At 41.1% G+C, this 19,398-nt stretch overlaps 1 protein-coding gene across 5 annotated transcripts in view; it reads right to left on the bottom strand.

The window, feature by feature from the left end:
- Nucleotides 1–19,398, bottom strand: part of LOC132492080 (contactin-associated protein-like 3) — a 154,578-nt gene that overhangs the window by 32,032 nt on the left and 103,148 nt on the right. For all 5 annotated transcript variants that reach the window (XM_060101288.1, XM_060101289.1, XM_060101293.1 and 2 more), the window contains 3 exons: nucleotides 17,577–17,696; nucleotides 6,068–6,265; nucleotides 1,866–2,022 (listed from right to left, as the gene is read on the bottom strand). In XM_060101288.1, coding sequence (XP_059957271.1) covers nucleotides 1,866–2,022; nucleotides 6,068–6,265; nucleotides 17,577–17,696 — 475 coding nt within the window. The remainder of the gene's footprint in view (nucleotides 1–1,865; nucleotides 2,023–6,067; nucleotides 6,266–17,576; nucleotides 17,697–19,398) is intronic.

The following is a 19,398-nucleotide window of genomic DNA, read 5'->3' as shown; positions in this document are numbered from 1 at the left end:
TAAAAAATATTTACAAAACAAGTTTTAAATTTCAATAATATTTTTATTTCTAAACATTCTTTTAGTTCTTTTGTAAACCACAATCATCTCTGTTAATAGGATCTGACTGCTTTCTTGTGTTTCAAATTCATACATATAGTTACATGTTATCAGTGTCTAGTATTTTCTTCTTTTAGTTTTTAACCTCTGAGTTTACAGTTTATTTTTTCCTCAATATTTCTTCCTGCCTCTGAGACCTTCCTTATAAGATCACTTTCTTTCATTCTGAAAACCATTCTTAAAAATTCCTCTTGTGGAGTCTGCTAGTGGTAAATTTCTTCAGTGTCTGTTTGTCTGGATTTTAATTTTATTCCACTTTTTAAAATATCAGCTGGGTAAACACTGGGAGTTTGACAGTTATTTCACTTCCGTCCTGTGAGGGGTGTGTCCTGCCCTCTGTGGGCTGGGTCCTGGGCTGTTCAGGGGGGGGTCTGCTGGTTGGCTGTCTTTCCTTTAAGAGTCTTGCTTTCATCTCTGCTCCTTTTAACACTCTCTTTGGTGTCCTTTGATTTCACCATGGTGTGTCTAGATATGGATCTACTTTTATTTATCCTGCTTGGTATTCTAATGTTTTCTCAAATCTGGACATTTTCCTTCTATTTGAATATTTCCTCTTCTTAATTATCTCAAATCTTCTCTTCTGAAACTTTAATCAGACACATTTTCAATCTTCTCCACATGACTCCTCCATGTCACTGCTTTTCTCGATCCCATTTTGCTTCTCTCTGTTCTGTGTCATTTATTTACACATATTTTCCATTTCACCAATTTTCTGATCACTTGTGTCTAATATCTGATCCAACAAATCTTAAATTGGGTAAATATTATCATTGGCTAATATTCTTTTGCAAATCACAATCATCTTTGTTAATAGGATCTGATCACTTTCTCATGTTTCAATTCCAGTTTTGATTTTTCAAGCAGCTCACATATTTATTTTATCTTATGTTTTGAATGTTCTCAGATCCATGATCTGAGACTTTTAGGCATCTCATCTACGCTTTGTGTTTTCTTCTGCCTCCCACATCTGTCCTCTGGTGTTGTATAACCCTGGATTGTGAGCTCATGTTTGGTGGCATTTTATCTGTGGGAATCCTGTGAGGTCTGTGTGAAGGGGGAGAGCAGGCCTCCAGTGAGAATCTCATGTAATCCTATGATGAGCCAGTGGTGCTGCCAACCTGTGGCTATGTTAACTTAATTTGAGGACCATCCAAGTTATATAAATTTGGGCTCCAAATCTGTGTGAGGGCAAGTCTGTAGACAGGAGTTTTCAGGGAGCTATTTTTTTCTACCCAGAGTGCCTACTGGATGATTTGTCCTTGTCTACCTTTTCTTTGGGTTTGCAGCCTTCTGAGACCTCCAGTTGCATGGAGAGTTTTGTATTCTGTATACCCCCTTTCATGGACTCAAGGCCTTGTCTGGTTTCCCCTGTGTGGCCATTTAAGAAAATGAAACTGGGAATTAGGAAGGTCAGCAAACAGCCCTGGGTCAGCCAAGGGGTGGTCATCTTATTAACTGGATTAACTTAACTTTAAGAAGTCAGATATTTCACTTCCAGTGAATGGGAAACATTAATTCCTATTTTCTCTTACTAGAAAAATAAAATGGACATGATTAGTTACTCACAAGTCAACAAAAATAGCTACCTAATATTTTAGGCTTCAGATTAATGATATCATACACATCAAAGCTTATACTTTTAACTTGCTAGGGAATACTTTAATTTTTTCTCTTTATTATACTATTGTGTCCAATGTCTGCCTAAGGTACATCGTTTAAGCAATAAAAAAATTACAGTTTGCACAGGGAAATTATATGGAAATCACCATTCATTCCGGTCAGCATCACAGTTGCAGTAATATTGAGAATCAATGCAGTTCCCCTCTAATCCACAAGTACATTTTTGAGCATCAGGCAGAGAACCTCCCCAGTAAGTGTGTGTTTCATTGGTTCTTCCAACCCACCAGCTCACTGGGGTTCCATCTGAAAGACAAGTATGAGAAAGGTGACACCTACTTTGCCCCCCACTACCTGCCTCCCCAATATAGTTCCTTTACTTCCCTCTATTTAAAACATAGAGAGACTATTTTAGAAGTGAGCATATTTTAACTGTGCAATAGGATCATTTTTAAGAGGACTCCCAACTGTTTAAAAATATATATTTTAATGTCAAAACTTACGTTGTCACCAAATTTTTTTCTTTTATCAGAAAATGAGCATGTAGTCCCTAACTCATTCAGGCACGATATTTACAAACTTTTCTTGAGGACTCCACTTACATAATTTCTTTGGAAATAACATTCAAGAAAGAATTGTCATCAAAATAAAAACCACAGTAATTTACACACTGAATCTAAAATCTGTTTGAGATACTAAAATGCCATTAAAACATTTAATGTTATTATGAGAAATATGGATTTCTTTCACTTTATTTATTAGCTAAAAACACAGGCATGTGTTTAAGACATGTACTTCCTAGCATGTCCTAAAAGTTTCCTGGAGACGTGCTTCTTCTTATACTGAATGGGTTGCTCTGTATTTGGAAACTAAAGAAATGGCACTGATAAGCCTTCTTCATGCCTGAGGTGTCTTCGGCTTGAGCAAGTCCGAGACAACTACATTCAGTTCTTCAGCACATTCCCCTCCTCAGTGCAATGTATAATTAAGTGACAGGGCCAGAGGCTGCCTCAGCTCTGCAGGACTGCTCATTTACGCTAAAGATGCTGCTGAGGCCCCAGTGTGGGATTACAGTACACCGGGGGGAGGATGATCAGAAAAGATGGTGCACACGGAAGGGGGGAGGGGAAACAGTCCCTAGTAAACAGAGAATCAGGGCAGGAGGGGAAACGGAAGTGACATCAACTTTGCAAAGCTGCCTGTCCATTTTCATGTGCTCTTTCAAACTCTTAAATTGTCCCCATCAGGCCCCCACTAAGAATCTGAAATAACTTTCTCCCTAACTTACAATAGCCACTGCTCATTATGGCTCCCTGTTCAATGAGACTTCTGCTTCTGCTGACAACCTCTCAGCTGGTAAACACATGGACTGCATTCATTACCATGCACTGCAGGCCCAGTGGGTGACAGGTGTGCCAAGAAATCAATATCAACCATCTTTTTTTTTTAATGTGTTGAAAACATCTTTAGGGGGTGGAAGGTCTTTTTTAGTGTATTATTTAATAGGTACTTAATAGATATTTTTCAAAATTCCATCTTAAAAATGTAATTATTCAACATCCTCTTTCATCGATTTGAAGAGCAAAGAAATCATTATATGCCAATGTGTTACTCTGTGTTTACATTTTTCTCTCTAAAGTGAAAATCATTAAGTGTTTTTAAAGGTACAAAATGCATTTGGCTCCATTCAAGATTCCTTTGAGTAACTTAGAGAATTTGCATAAGAAATGATTAAGAATAATATGAAGAAGAATTAGAGACCGAAATGAAAAGGAATAGGAGAGATATCAATGACCAGGGTACATGGCTTTACTTCCTCAATTATTTTAGCTCATAGTTCACTGTCCTTCTCTCCAGCCACAGCTACAATCCTCAATGACCTTAAGCATTCATAGTAGGGTAACCAAATGGTTTCCTAGAGTCAACACTTACTGTCATCCAACTTCCTCTTTAGCCACCTGTAATCATATCCCCTGAAACTATATGTAACACAGAGACCTTAAAGATGCTGAAGGAAAAATGTTTCAGAACCCTAGCAAGATCCTAGGCCCTCTGCTCCTCCCTGGCCCTCTTGGAAAACAAAACCTACACAAGAGCTGCTGCACTGAGGCCCCAGACTTGCTCTATCTCCTCTCAAGATTACCACCACCTCAGTCTCCTGATAACTTCTGAGAATTTGAACAGTGGAAAATTCTTGAGAGAAAACTGAATTTTGACTGACATTCCCCAATCTACCCTAAAAAATTCCTAAGCTACTTGTTCCCCACATTGCAGTCCCCTTGTACTGTTTTCACATTGCAACCTTCTAATGAGAGACCCAGGCTTTGTTGTTTTCACTCCTTCCACACAAGAGTGGCATCAAAGCTCTGCACACCCATTTGTGTCTATTGATAATACAGAGCAAATTAGTGCAACAGTTTTAAGGTGTATTGGGCTACACTATTTGCCTGCCTCAACTCAACCTTAATTAAACACTTCTGGAAATATATAGGTCTGTAGTGTATTTGTTTAAATTAAGTTTGTACTAACAATCCTCCAGGAGCAGCATAAAAGAAATGCAAATAACTTGAGCATGTATGGTTAATGAAGTCCCTTATTTTGTTTTTTTAGCACGTGTTTATTAAGTTTATAAGTCTTTTCTCTTTCCATCTTTCCCCCCTAGCCCCAATTAAACACTTGTTTAAATATTTGTTTTTGTTGCTGCTGTTGCTGTTTTATATATTTATTAATATATCGAAGGGCTAACAATTGAGCAACCACATGCAAATCAATAGGCAGACACTGGCCCTCCAGGCGGGAATCCTTTGCTGATCTGGGTCGTGTCCAGGTTCTGGAATAGACCATCTGCTACTTTGTATGAGTTTGCTCCATGACTCACTAGGTGGTTTTGTTTTATGACTAGTGGTTGGTTCCAACACTACTCTATCTTTGCCTTGTTTTCCCTGGTTAGACAACCCATAACAATAATTTTTTTTTTTTTTGTGGTACACGGGCCTCTTACTGTTGTGGCCTCTTCCGTTGTGGAGCACAGGCTCCAGACGCGCAGGCTCAGCGGCCATGACTCACGGGCCCAGCCGCTCCACGGCATGTGGGATCTTCCTGGACCGGGGCACGAACCCGTGTACCCTGCATCGGCAGGCAGACTCTCAACCACTGCACCACCAGGGAAGCCCCATAACAATAATTTACTCTCCTGGAGGCAGCTTTCTCATTCTTCTGGGAATATACAATTTTAGCTCAGTAATCTATCTGGCATCAATCAACTAACAGTAAGTACTAAACCCACTAGCACTAACTATAAATTCAATAAACTGGAGAGATGCAAATAAGTAGCTTTTACTTCGTGCCATTTATAGATGTGGTGCAATTAAGTTCTGGCAAGGTTAGTGTCTTAGCTCTGAAGACTCAAAAAAGATAAAATGGTTTCCTGAGTCCCATAGCTGCTGAGTGACAGGGGCTTGTCTAAGTCCTAAGAGCTTGAACTCAGAGAACCTGCCTACTGCCCTCTGCTCATTCCACTCCCCAGATGCCTAATCAGAGAAGGGGCACGCCAGCCTCCAGAAAACCAAGCAGGTTCATGAAGGCAGTGAGGTTGCACATTCCAACAGAATGGGATTTTTCAAAGGAAGCAAATATAAAATTAAAAATAAGAATATTCGGGCTTCCCTGGTGGCGCAGTGGTTGAGAGCCCGCCTGCCGATGCAGGGGACACGGGTTCGTGCCCTGGTCCGGGAAGATCCCACATGCCGTGGAGTGGCTGGGCCCATGAGCCATGGCCGCTGAGCCTGTGTGTCCAGAGCCTGTGCTCCGCAACGGGAGAGTCCACAACAGTGAGAGGCCCACGTACCGGAAAAAAAAAAAAAAAAAGAATTTTCAAAAGAAGAAAAGATATGAGAAATAAACTATTAGCACTTATGTTGTGTGAAAGAGGCGGTGATACCAACATTGTTCCCTAATTAATAATTAGCCAAGACACTAATTGCATTGTCTATGAAAAAGAATCTCACGGAATAATCACCTCCAGATAACTAAGCCATGTCGTTGTTAGCAATCCTTCCCAAGATAAAACAGAATTAAGAGGTCCCTGCCCATCATGGCAGATGAGCACTGAGCATTCCAGGGGCCTCCTTAGGAGGTTTTTACTGCTCAGTTGCCCAGTTGAGTCTAGGAAGAAACTTCAGATCATTCCTGGCTTTGAGCAAAGACCTTGGTCTTTGCTCCGAAGAAGAGTATCCCTGTCACTTCAGATGTGATCCGGGCACTATAGGCACAGGTTCTCATGGATCTCTGGCAGACCATTGTGATCTGTGGGGGCTACTGCCCACAATGTCTGATTACTCTGATTACTCACCATGGGGACTTGAAAGCCTTGACTTCTTGCAGTGGAAAGTCAGCTTCTGTTGGCAGTGGTCCACATAGTCAATTATGGCCTGGATCTGGTCCATGCTGGCTGTGTACTTGAAAAACACAGGGCGGGGGCTTTCTCCGTTCGAGCTTTTGACACTAAGCAAGTGGGAGCCATTGTGCTGCACTGAGGTCCATGCAGTGTCTGGTGGGCAGAAGAGGGGTTGGGAGGGAGAAAGGAGACTGTGATGAGAATGGAATCATTAAACATAAATATGGAAATCAGAAGCATCTTCTATCTGAATTAAAGTTTTTATTTTTGTAGCAATCAGATCTCTTTGACATTAGAATCAGCAAGTGGAATTCTTAAAATGTTGACAGTAGCGATTCTCTTTATTGAAATTTGCATTACCATTACTATAGTCAACATTGTCAGGGGGTCAATTTTTTAAATTCTGTATTATAATACTCAAAGTCATAAACAGAACTTTTTGGCTTTTATTTTTTTCTTTCCATTACTATAAGAGGAAAGCTAAAGATTATCGTGTATATACTTATGTTTTTAACAAGCATATTCCTCATCTCACTGAGCATCTTTTCCTCTGATAATCGAAGAAATGTGTAAAAGACACATTTAAGGAACAAGCAGCTCACAAAACCATTATTCTGATCATGCAAAATAATGGAAAATAAGTATTTTTGACAAAAATTGACTAATAGTGTGTCAGCAACTCGTTCAATGGCCAGCACTAAAAAACACAGTGCCTTGGGGTATCTAACATAACAATTCCTAGCAGTAACCATTGCTACATGAATGTCTGCTGGAAAATTCTGGCGTATTTCTGTTACATGGATTACCTATATTTTTCAAAGAGATTTAAAAAACAATGCACACTTCACAATATTTATAACAGAAGAAAAACACCTTGACTTCTTTTATCTTCCCCAAAATAACCTCCCACCATGAATGTATAGAAGCTCCCACAGTATAAAAGGCCCATGGCTCAGTGGCTAAAAGGCTGAGTTCAAGCTGCCTTAATTCAACTATATTTATAATGTCATGTCATATAACTTCTTCTGTAATATGTATTTGATAAAATGATAAGTATCCACACAAACTTGCCATATTAGAGGGGCAGGAAACAGTCTTGTGGAGTTTTTTTATTTTTATTTTTTTTGTGTGGTATGCGGGCCTCTCACTGTTGTGGCTTCTCCCGTTGCGGAGCACAGGCTCTGGACGCACAGGCTCAGTGGCCATGGCTCACGGGCCCAGCCGTTCTGTGGCATGTGGGATCCTCCAGGACCGGGGCACGAACCCCCGTCCCCTGCATCGGCAGGCGGACTGTCAACCACTGCGCCACCAGGGAAGCCCGGAGTTTATTTTTTAATAGCTAATACATGAGCAAGGTTCAAAAATCAAAACAATGCTGCATGGAACTCAGTGAGGGGTCCCCTGCTCCTTTCCTGCCCTGAGAGTTTGGGTCTGGGAAAAACCTACAGCCATGCTGGTGTTTGCAAACCCTTAACACATCAAATACATCCAGAGATCCAGGGAAAAGAACCCTAAGGGCCATGGAAAAACCTCCGATTCAAAGCCTATGGAAAAGAACATCACAAAATATGCAAAAACTAGCCAGAACAGGAACAAACTGTGAGTCAGCATGACTCATGCAGTTTCATATACAATTAGGAAAAAAGACTTGAAGGATCACCTGCCTCTCTGCTCACTAAAGGGGGCTGTGAGTGTTCCTATGGCAACTTGAAATCCATAGATTGTGTTTCCCCCTTAATCATGTTTTCACTAGGCATTTTATATTTCAACATTTTCCTGGAAAATTACTTAAATGCATCTGGCATTATTTTTGGTAATTACCTACTCCCATTCACCCTCAGGGTTTCTTCCATCAAATGAAATGAGGGTACAGGGAGCCATGCAGAAGATTGTGTTAGGCTTAGGAGTTCATCAGTTCCCATGCCACTGTGTCATTTATTTTCATGGCTTAGGGCACAAAGAAAAATAATGTGCTTGAATAGTTCATACAGGCTAGTGGTCAGTATGAAAAATTTATGGTCTTGCATGGTTAAAGTGTAATAATAGAAATCTTTTGAAGTGGAGAGAAGGGAAAGGTTGAAAAGAAGCTCAAAACTGTCCTCTGAAAAAATACTTTAAATGCTTGCCCTTTCTAGAAATATGATTTAAAAGACCCCAACAAAGACACATTATGTTTCCCTAATATTCCACAACATATTATTTCAAAACTATGAGTAGAAAGGAACCTTTGACATGACACATAATCTTAGCCTTCAAACACGAAGAGACAGACTAAGGAATTTAAGTGACCAGCATGATGGAAAAATACTTAGCTGTTACTCACGGTAGTCTGAAGCATAATTTTGGACCTGAGGTAATTAATTTTAACAGTGGTCAAATTTAAACAGGAATTTTGAACTATTGTTGAATTAGACCCTATCAGAACATGTTCATCCAACTCACTGGAGCCTTTCCTCTGCACAGGAGCAGGGTGACCATGGGTGGTACCTGGTTGACCATTTGCTTGGACAAATGAACCTGCAGCCAAGTTCACTTGCTGGTTTCATTTGGTAAGCAGGATATAAATAATGACATTGACTTACCATTTCATACAACATCCTCCTCCTTCTGTTTGTTTTGCCAACTTAGATCCACTTTGCAATTGACGACACTTCCTATACTTTATAATAGGCCTCTGAACTATACCAGGAGTCTTTCATAGCAAAACAAGTGGTTGGATGGAAAAAGAAGCAGACCTTTATTCTACAGATTCAGGTAGACACACATTGAAAGCCTATCTGTTATGCTTATTTCAATCTCCCTGAGAAAAAAAGACTTCATGAAAAATATGATGCCTTTATATTTTGTGGGACCATTGCTCATGATCTGGACATTGACCTCGAGGAAAGTAAAGGCAAAAATCCCTTCTCCCATAGATGCCTGAAATGAAGTCCAATTTGTGTCCAAACACCACCTCTTTGGAAATGAAGCCAGCTGCCTCTGTTTCTTCTGATGGGAAGAGGGTACACATTCTGAGAAGCCTGGGAAGGCAATGTGCCAAATGATTTAACTTGTCACATCTATCTCCAGATAAAGCTGGTCAAGAAGATGCACTCAGGGGCTTCCCTGGTGGTGCAGTGGTTGAGAGTCCGCCTGCCGATGCAGGGGACATGGGTTCGTGCCCTGGTCTGGGAAGATCCCACATGCCGCGGAGCAGCTAGGCCCGTGAGCCATGGCCGCTGAGCCTGCGCGTCCGGAGCCTGTGCTCCGCAATGGGAGAGGCCACAACAGTAAGAGGCCCGCGTACCGAAAAAAAAAAAAAAGAAGATGCACTCAGGATGATAAATAAGGAGCGACTGATGTAAACACTAGCAGCCATTCCTGGATCCACAAAATCATCTGAATGCTACAATAGAGACCCACAACAGCCTTCTCAGAATTTCTCCCCCTGTGTTACTATCCAGAGAGAAACACTGTTCTAACCTTTGATCCAGCCCAACCCTCTGGCCACCCAGATAAGAGAAATGGAAGTCTAGACAAACTCACTTGCCCAACTTCACAAAACTATGTAACTTTGCCACACAGTTCTAAGCAGCCCAGCGTGAGTCGCTGAGCTTTCTGAGTAGGTGAAGCTCTCAAAGAGTGCTGAGGTCTGTAACCTTCCCAGAGTGCCTTACCCATCTGAGCCCTCTACTATATTTCCAATGAAAAAATTCCAGAAGAAAACAGAACTAGATCCTGGGCATTTATGTGCCCATAGTGCTGGTAATGGCCAACTGCACTGCTCTGAATGCCCAGTGGGTGCCCTGAGGAAGACAACGGTCAGCTCTCACCTGGCCCTGCCCTAGATGTCACAGGCCCTGGGCCCTGCCATGTCATCTGTTTGTCAAAGCCAAGGATGACTGGTGTGTGTGTTTTATGGAAGGGGAGAGATGACAGCTCTAAGCAGACAGTCTCCAGGCCCTGGGAGGGCCCAGAGGTGGCACTCATCCCAGCCCCACATCTGTGGGTCCCTCTTGATCAATATTTGTATGAAGACCCTCAAAAGGGCTGCCACAGATCTGGGGCCTTGAGGCTTTTCATGATTTATTTTAGTATTCTGAACACAAGAAAATGCTATAAGATACAACTGGATATCCTCAAGGGAATGCAGCTACTTCACAGCCTTCTTCCCTAGGATTTCAGAGGGTGATATTTTCACTTACTAGGTCACACTGAATACAATTTTGTGTGTCTGCTCATTCATAAGGGTAGGCATCTGCTATTTAACATGAACTGACACTTACTCAACACGACATATATTGTCTTGAGGCAACATGTACGTGTGCTTGGCCCTGTGCCTGAAACCTCCCAGAGCTCAGTTACTGGGAGATATTATTAGTGCTTTCCCTTGTTTATCAGCCTACCACACAGCACAAGAGCAAAGTAATTTCCTCAGAGAGTACATTATATATGCAGTTATAAAATTAGATATGGACAGAGTACAGGGTCATGGACAATAAGAGATATGGGTTACAATCTATGGTCTTGGAAAAGTCAAAAAAATCCTCTGAGCCTCCAATTCCATATTTGGTAAATGAGGAAAGTAGACCAGGCAGCATCTAAAGACTGAATGCTATTGTCTAGCCACCTTTGAATGCTAAGGCAATGAACCAAGCATGCTGCTGGCCTAACTGCTCTCTGAACATCTATATGTTTATTGTTCATCAAGACCATTCACTTTGTCCACCCGTAAGGCCAGGGCAGACTGCGTGGCTGACAGAAAAGCAGGAAAATAAACTTTCTGGAAGCATTTGTCTTTTTCCCCTTTGGGCACAGTGACAGGATCTGCTCTAGAAATTCTGCATTGCCAACCACACTAGGCTGCCTGTTTTAGGAACTACCTTTACAAGCTGCAGGAGGCCAGCCAGAAAATGTACCCCCAGTGGGGGCAGGAAGGGTTCTTTCTAGGCAAAAGCCAGGAAAAAAGAGATGCAGGTTCATGGTGTATGAATCAATACCCATTCTATAGAGGGCTTTAAAAAAAATGACATGAGTTATGTGTAAAGCAGTTGGGCTGACTGCCCTTTGCTAAACCACAGTGCTGGAGGCCTGACACAATTTCTTTTTTTTTTTTTTGCAGTACGCGGGCCTCTCACTGTTGTGGCCTCTCCCGTTGTGGAGCACAGGCTGCGGACACGCAGGCTCAGTGGCCATGGCTCATGGGCCCAGTCACTCTGCGGCATGTGGGCTCTTCCCGGACCGGGGCACGAACCCGTGTCCCTTGCATCGGCAGGCGGACTCTCAACCACTGCACCACCAGGGAAGCCCCTGACAATTTTTGACACATGGAAAAGGATGTTTAAGAAACACAATTGTGTATATTTTAACCCCAAACTCCTGATTTATCCCCCCCTTCCCCTTTGGTAACCATAAGTTTGTTTACTATGTCTGTGGGTCTATTTCTGTTTTGTACATAAGTTCATTTGTATCATTTTTTTTAGATTCAACATTTATGCTCTACTATATATAAAATAGATAACCAACAAGGACCTACTATATAGCACAGGGAACTATACTCAATATTTTGTAATAACCTATCAGGGGAAAAAAATCTGAAAAAATAAATATATATGTATGTATTACTAAATCACTTTGCTGTACACCTGAAGCTAACACAACATTGTAAATCAACTATGCCTCAATAAAAAAAAAGAAAAGAAACACAATTGCTTGGTTTGCATAATGGCAAGTGACTCAGCAATAATAATGAGTAAAAAGTTCTGGATTATTAACTTGTTGAGGCAATAAACCAAGATCTGAAGGTGCAATGAGCAGGGATGTCACAGACCCAGTCCTCAGCTTGTTCATCAAGCCTCCAGGTGATTTTTATGCACTGGAAGTTGAATCACTGCTCTGACTGCAACCTATCTTCTTTCTGTGACAATCATTCTCACAATGCAAGGTCTGAGAAGCAGTTTCTGAACCTCACAACTATGAAAACAGCAAAAAACTACCCTGGGTTTAGGGTGGGCACAAACAGTTCTATCTCTCTCAGTAAGTAGAGCCATTGGCCTTCCTCATCTTGTCATCAAAGAAGTTATGTTTTGTTTCTTCTGTTTAGAAAGGGAATGGGTCTGTCAACAAATTGCACAAGCAGTCCATTCAAACTAGCTTACTATTTTGTCTTGTTTTGGTTGTCTCTGTACTAAAGTTACTAAAAAATACATGCAGAGTGTGTCCTAGTACTACATTTTTAAAGGCTATTACCAAGGATATAATTTTATTTTTTTTCATTCTGAAATCTGATTTTTAGGCAAGTTTGTTTGTTTATTTATTTAACATTTTTATTGGAGTATAACTGCTTTACAATTGTGTGTTAGTTTCTGCTGTATAACAAAGTGAATCAGCTATACGTATACATATATCCCCATATCTCTTCCCTCTTGCGTCTCCCTCCCACCCTCCCTATCCCACCCCTCTTGGTGGTCACAAAGCACCGAGCTGATCTCCCTGTGCTATGCAGCTGCTTCCCACTAGCTATACATTTGGTAGTGTATATATGTCCATGCCACTTTCTCACTTCATCCCAGCTTCCCCTTCCCCCTCCCTGTGTCCTCAAGTCCATGCTCTCTACATTTGTGTCTTTATTCCAAGGATATAATTTTAACCATTGGTTTAGAATTCTGTTTTTTGTATCTTTTTCCAAGTGTTAGTACTTGTTTTTTAATAATTAGAGGGCGTTTAATTGTCCACAGGCATCGCAGCATCATGGAGAAGGCAAAGTTTTCAGAGTGGACATATTTCCAGGTTAGAAGAACAGAATCAGGACCCTAAGATCTTCCTCTATCAATAAGCAGATTTGTTAGGGGGCACCTCATATGACCCCTGGGCAGTAAGGACTATTTAGCTGTAACTTTGGTTCATCCCTTGGATTTTCCCTGGGAAAAATCTGGATTTAAAAACATTTTCATTAAATATTTTGTTGTGTAGCTGCTGGAGGTAGTCACTGGTCTTCAGACTGGCCTGTGTGTTTCTCTGTCTTCAGCACATTGCTTTCCTTACGGTGTTGAGTTTAATAAAAATCCTTGGTATTTAATAGTATTTGGAAATCTTCACTGAAGTAGTTAACTCCTGCTCTCCATCTTGGGTATGTATGTGTGTCTCATGATCCATTTGATGTTCCATCTCAGTCATAATTATGGAACCCTTACGACATTGATGTTTTCACATAGAACGAGAATCTACTAATTTCAGGAGTTTTACATGAGAGCTAGGCAACTATAAACTTCTCTAAATGCCTTTAATTACCCAAAAGGCATTGTGATACAGTAATCTCTATGTAATGTTTGTTCATTTGCAATGTAATGAAGATATACAGTTATTAAGTGTGCTTTAATAATAGACATTTACACATCAATATAAATTATTAAATTATTAGCAATAATTTTCATGAATCCCTACACAAACACACACACACACATACACACCTTACAGCTCTTAAAACTTTCCAAGATTACGTTAGAGAGTTTAGAAGATACTTAATTTAGAGAATGAATGTCTCATACTTTATCTTAATACATGTGAACCATTCCTGTTGCATATGTGGATGCATCAGAGCCACAGGGATTCAGTGATGGATCATTAAACCTCACCCACAGCAACCTATATAAATAGGAACAACAGGATAATTGCTTGGACCATGAAATGAGTAGCGGCACCAAAATTTTACATCTGCACTGGTTTTATTTCTCCATTCTGTGATGCCCTTTGTTCCCTTTCCATTTTAATTTTTTGGACGATAGAGTAGCCTGTGCCTGCTAAAACCAAAGATCCTCAGCTAAACGACAGTGCTTTCTAAACCCATGTGAACATAAGCATCTCTAGAGAAGATTAGTAATAATACAGCCTCTCCTGGGATGCTGCCCTGAAGAATCTGGCTGTGGAAAGCAGAGCTTCCCCTTGGGGAACAAACACGTAGGGACCTGGAGAAGCTCCATCCTGCTGAATAGTGTCCACTAGTGACAGTAAAGCAAACAGGAGCCCTCTGGTCAGGTTAAATTAATTTGTAAAGTCACACTCCAAATTATATTTTTAAAAGGTTGTATCACCAAGGATGTTATGACCACCCAGTAGGCTTTAAGAAGACACATTACACTTGTTTTATAACCAACAGATTTCCACTATCTAACTAAATTACCAATAGGCAACCCAAACTTCACATATTCACAACTGGAATCCTGGTCTTCCCTTACAAACATGGTCCTTCCCAAGAACTCTCCGTCTGTGTGAGTAATACCTGCACCTTCTTTCCAGGGCTTGGATCCCAATACAGGAGCCCTGCTTGATGCCTCTCTTTCTCTCCATTGGTTAGTCCACCGGTTCTAACTCAACATTTCTCTCCTCCTCCTCCTCTGCTCCCAGCCTGCTACCCACCACCACCACCTTGGCTTGATTATTAGAGCAACGTCCTAACTAGTCTTGCTTCCTCTTGGTGCCCCAGGAGGGTTAAAGGCCCAAACTGCACAGATGGTGTGAATCCTGGACCAGCCCCTTTCCAGCCACGTGACTTGAGGAGAGGCCACCTTCTCGTCCTTCCACCTGAGTCTGTCCAACATGCCAGCTCCCCATGGCTGCAGGCCTTCGGCACTTCTCTCCTCCCTCCCCTTGAAGGCTCCACCTCAGGCTTTCTCAGGGATGCTTCTTTTTTTTTTTTTTTTTTTTTTGCGGTACACAGGCCTCTCACTGCTGTGGCGTCTCCCGTTGTGGAGCACAGGCTCCAGATGAGCAGGCTCAGCGGCCATGGCTCACAGGCCCAGCCGCTCTGCGGCATGTGGGATCCTCCTGGACCGGGGCACGAACCTGCATCCCCTGCATCGGCAGGCAGACTCTCAACCACTGCGCCACCAGGGAAGCCCAGGGATGCTTCTTTCATGTGGTTGGCACAGATGTCACTTTCCAACTGAGTCCTTTCTTGATTCCTCTATTTAAAACTGTAACCCATCCTTGTACAGTCTGTGACCCTGTTCCCCGCTTTGTTCTTCTTCACAACACCTGCTATCTTGCAACATGCCAAGTATTTGATTCGCTTCTGTCAGTGATCTGGCTCAGAAAGCACCCCCCACCAGGGGAGGGAGGTGTTCAGATTTACTCCCTGATGTGGCCACAGCCGTGCCTGGCTCAGGGCAGGCGCTGAGTACACATGGGTTCAGTGTTGTCGGAAGCTTTTTTGCAACTCTTCAGTTTTGTGCCTTTACTTGGATGTTTCTTCAGGTCACCCGGGGAAGCAAATGATTCACATCCTCAGCAGACAGTTTTCAAGGCCATCGTGTGTACAAACTGACCAGGAGGGTTAATCAGTAGATTTCGCCTTTTCCCTCCCTTATTTAGAGGTTCCTTCTCATCTCTAATGTAAGAAAAACCTGCTTGTATATCATCAGGTATTATTCTAAGTTACCGGAAATCAAAAGCTGGGCATCTGTTTTTACTGTCTCTTTGCATTTTGATGATAACTACTCTTCTCTCTGGTGGTAGGGGCCAAGGTTCACTCCGAAAAGGTAACAGCAATTGCAGGGAATCAAAATACATCAGCTATGGTATCAAATTAGCATTAAAACAAAACACCTCTGAGATAGTTACACATTCCAAAGGGGCTTTATAAATATGCACAACTAAAGCTTCATGGGGAAGCCTAGACCGCATGTTTACTAGTATGACTAAAATACTTTTCTTTTATTACAACCATCAACTGCAGAAGATCGGGCCCTCAGCTCTCGGTTATTCCTCTTCGCAGCAAATACCTTTCCTTATAAACTTGACCTCAGCCTGCCAATAGTTAACTATTAACAAAATAGCTTCAGTCGTTGAAACGTCACTCATTTTGGAATGTACCAGTTGGGATTATTTCTACCTTTCTAGAATCTTGGAATTTTTCAGTGTGTATGGAACTCTGCTCATAGAATTAACCTAAGATAATATGTATGAAAATCTTTAGCATGCCCTAGACTTCTGTGATAATTAAGAACTTAATTGATAAAGGGAAATGTTTTATTGGGGTGCTAGCAACTTTATTTAGCCTTCTTTGTTCTTGGCATTTGCTTGAGCCATGGTAATGAAAGAAAATCAAAGCAGGAATTGAAAGCACTTGAAGGCCTGTTATAAACCACTGGAGTGCAGTATATCTAGAATGATCCCCTGGGCTGCTGTTTCCTCACATATTTCACTGATCACACATTTTTCAGTCAAGGTAAGCCAATGTATTTAACTCTGTCATCACACTGTAATATTTTGCTCAGTATTTATGATAAAATGTTTACCCCAAAGCCCAAAAGAGCCATACTCACACCCAGTGCAATGCTCTGCAAGTTCTTGCATTTTCTGTACCAACTTTGGGGGTAGTTTTGGGGCTGGAAGATATATTTGACTGAATTCAGATCTAATCATATGATTAACCACTGCCAAAATGCTCAGATTTTGTTTCATGTATGAAATGGTAGTAGGTAAAAAACCACACCAGGATTGTAAGCTACTCACAAAGCATCATCATAAATTTACCCATAAATAATTCCCCCCTTGTGAGAATTGCAACCCTGTCAGGGTGACATGTAGCCATAATAACAGAAGAACAAAATTATAACTAAGTTATAGTTGCCTTAGAACCATCTATAGTTGATTTTTTTTTCTGATCATTAGCTCAGAATTTGCAGAGTCAAATTCTGTGGTTGTTGAAGTACCTGTTAGGTCTGCACTGCTAGAGTAACAGAAAGTTTTCTTGGAGGTTTGTCGTCTTTTTATTGGTAAAATGTTATGCGAGCATGGAGGAAAAGTTATGGGTACAGACACACATAGATACAGGTACAGAAGAGGTATAAAGAATTTGTATCAATTCCATCAGGGTAGTTGTCATTCATTAAAGTGGATGCTTTGGTCCTTTGTGGTCTTATACCGTAGGCGGAAATGTTAAATTAAAAAGTTTCAAAGAATTAAAGGCATCATAAACAATATGTCGTAAACAAGTCCTTTAACATATAATTAGGTTTCTAAGGAAAATAAAATATTATTTATACAGTTGCACAAGAATAATATTATTACTTGAAGTATATACACTTTAGAAACATTTATTATCTCCTAGATAAACGCGTGATTACAGATTCAAAAGAATACAAATGAATGTTTTCATAAATTTGAAAAGTGAACACTCTCTTAAGTCTTTGGCATTTATTGACACGAACTAAGAAATAAAGTTTATCCTTTTTTGTTTCAGATTAATAAGCAAAGATTTATTGTTAATTTTGCACAAAGAAAGAACATAACGTTTAATTACCACCTCTTAACTATTTTAGAACATTATGTTTAATACTTCTGAGCAATCATATTACAATTACAATCAAAATGCACATCTACAAAAAGCTGCCACTAGGTAAACTCTACTTTCCCCATCTGGGTTTTTCATGCACAGCAAGTATTTACATGAGTTTAACTGTCATAAAAAGGCTTATTAGCATACCTGTCATGTTGCAATATACAAGGGATGGTCCCAGCGGGCCACTTCCGTCTGAGTCGATATAGTAGAGCCCTGAAGAGTTTCCTCTGTGCCGGTGGGCTTCACATGACTGCTCGTAGAGAGCTGCAAAGAACACGGGTCTCAGACAGGAGCTACAGTGGGATGGATTCCTCCATGTTGTGAATTAAGTGATACCTTCCCCAGTGACACTCCTTTTGCATTGCTCTCAGGGACATTTTCTTTAGAGGAGTGTTTCCCTGTTTCAATCAGATAGAGTGAAGGTTCTGAAGCACAGAGTGAAAGATTTTAGGAGGCATCACTGTGGGACATGTGGATCTGAATCCTGTATGTTCTAGAAACACAGGATTCTTTTCAAAATTGTGATAACTGGATTTACTCTTGTCTAATTCTTTCTTGTTTCATAATATCTAAGCACCTGAAGTGCATTGGCTTAATCTCCCTAAATCATCTGCTTTTATCTAAATAATCATGTTATTTTATAAATGACTCTAATTATACTCTTTGATTACTTAAAACAATTTACATGTGAAATGCATTTTTTTCAATGAGATGAATTTCACAAATCAGCAACTCTTCTTCACTCAGTTTTTAAAGTTTGCTTTAAAAAGAAACATCCTTAAATGCTTTGCAAATGATAATTCAAGAAAATTGAAATTCAAAGAAATATGTATAATATATATGAAATATCTCTTTAGAGTTTCAATTTATCTTAATTCATAATTGAATTTTCTACATGCACAATAAATGTTTCGCTGTGTACAAGGCAAGTGATGAGCATCTGCAGATGATGGACTCAATTAATATTCAGAAGACATTTTTTTTTTTTTTTTTTTTGCAGTATGCGGGCCTCTCACTGTTGTGGCCTCCCCCGTTGCGGAGCACAGGCTCCGGACGCGCAGGCTCCGGACGCGCAGGCTCAGCGGCCATGGCTCACGGGCCCAGCCGCTCCGCGGCATATGGGATCCTCCCAGACCGGGGCACGAACCCGTATCCCCTGCATCGGCAGGCGGACTCTCAACCACTTGCGCCACCAGGGAGGCCCCAGAAGACATTTAAATGAGTGATCAACCAAGTAACATCTCCAGTGTGTATCACTCGCTGCCTTGACAGGAAAAACCCTTTGAAAACCTGAAAAGCCGCTAATGGCTGCTGGGACAGAAGTGCAGCACTGATCCTGGCAGATGATGGACTGGATCTTTAACCAGCTCTAACGATCAGATTTGGCATCCACACAGACAGACTCAGGGGGTGGTTAGGCAAGATCCACAAAATGGAGTGATCCGAGTAGGCTATGGCTTTATGCCATGCTACAATGACTGGATTATCTACACTTCTAACTTTGCCTATTTTAAATAATCAACAGAAACCCAGGGAGAGATCGAGGGGTTCTTTTTCTCTCATCTCAAAGAAAAAGAAGATGAAGGGAATGCTTTTGGTCCAGAGATTTTACAAAGGTAAACATCCTTTTGTTAAACATGGCCAAGTGTCAAATGTACCAGACTGTCCCAAATCAATGGCACGGCTACTACCATCTACACTGTTGGACACAGAGACAATATGGATTGCTTTTCCACCATGTGTGCATTTTGGCTGCTCATGTTTACATTTCTATAAATACATACATACGCTCACGACCACCTAGAAAAGTGTCCAGAGGGATACACGAAAATTGATAGCAGTGTTTGTGTTTGGGTTGGGGCTGGAACTGCCTAGGAAACAAGAGTAGAGGCGGAATGACTAGGAGAAAGCTTGCTTTAAACACAAATGTACACGTGTATTAATCGTGCACTTAGACCCCAAAATA

Source organism: Mesoplodon densirostris, chromosome 6 (genome assembly GCF_025265405.1).
Source record: "Mesoplodon densirostris isolate mMesDen1 chromosome 6, mMesDen1 primary haplotype, whole genome shotgun sequence".
Taxonomy (NCBI): Eukaryota; Metazoa; Chordata; class Mammalia; order Artiodactyla; family Ziphiidae; genus Mesoplodon; species Mesoplodon densirostris.
The sequence above is the reverse complement of the archived record's forward strand: the minus strand, read 5'-3'. Positions and strand labels throughout refer to the sequence as shown.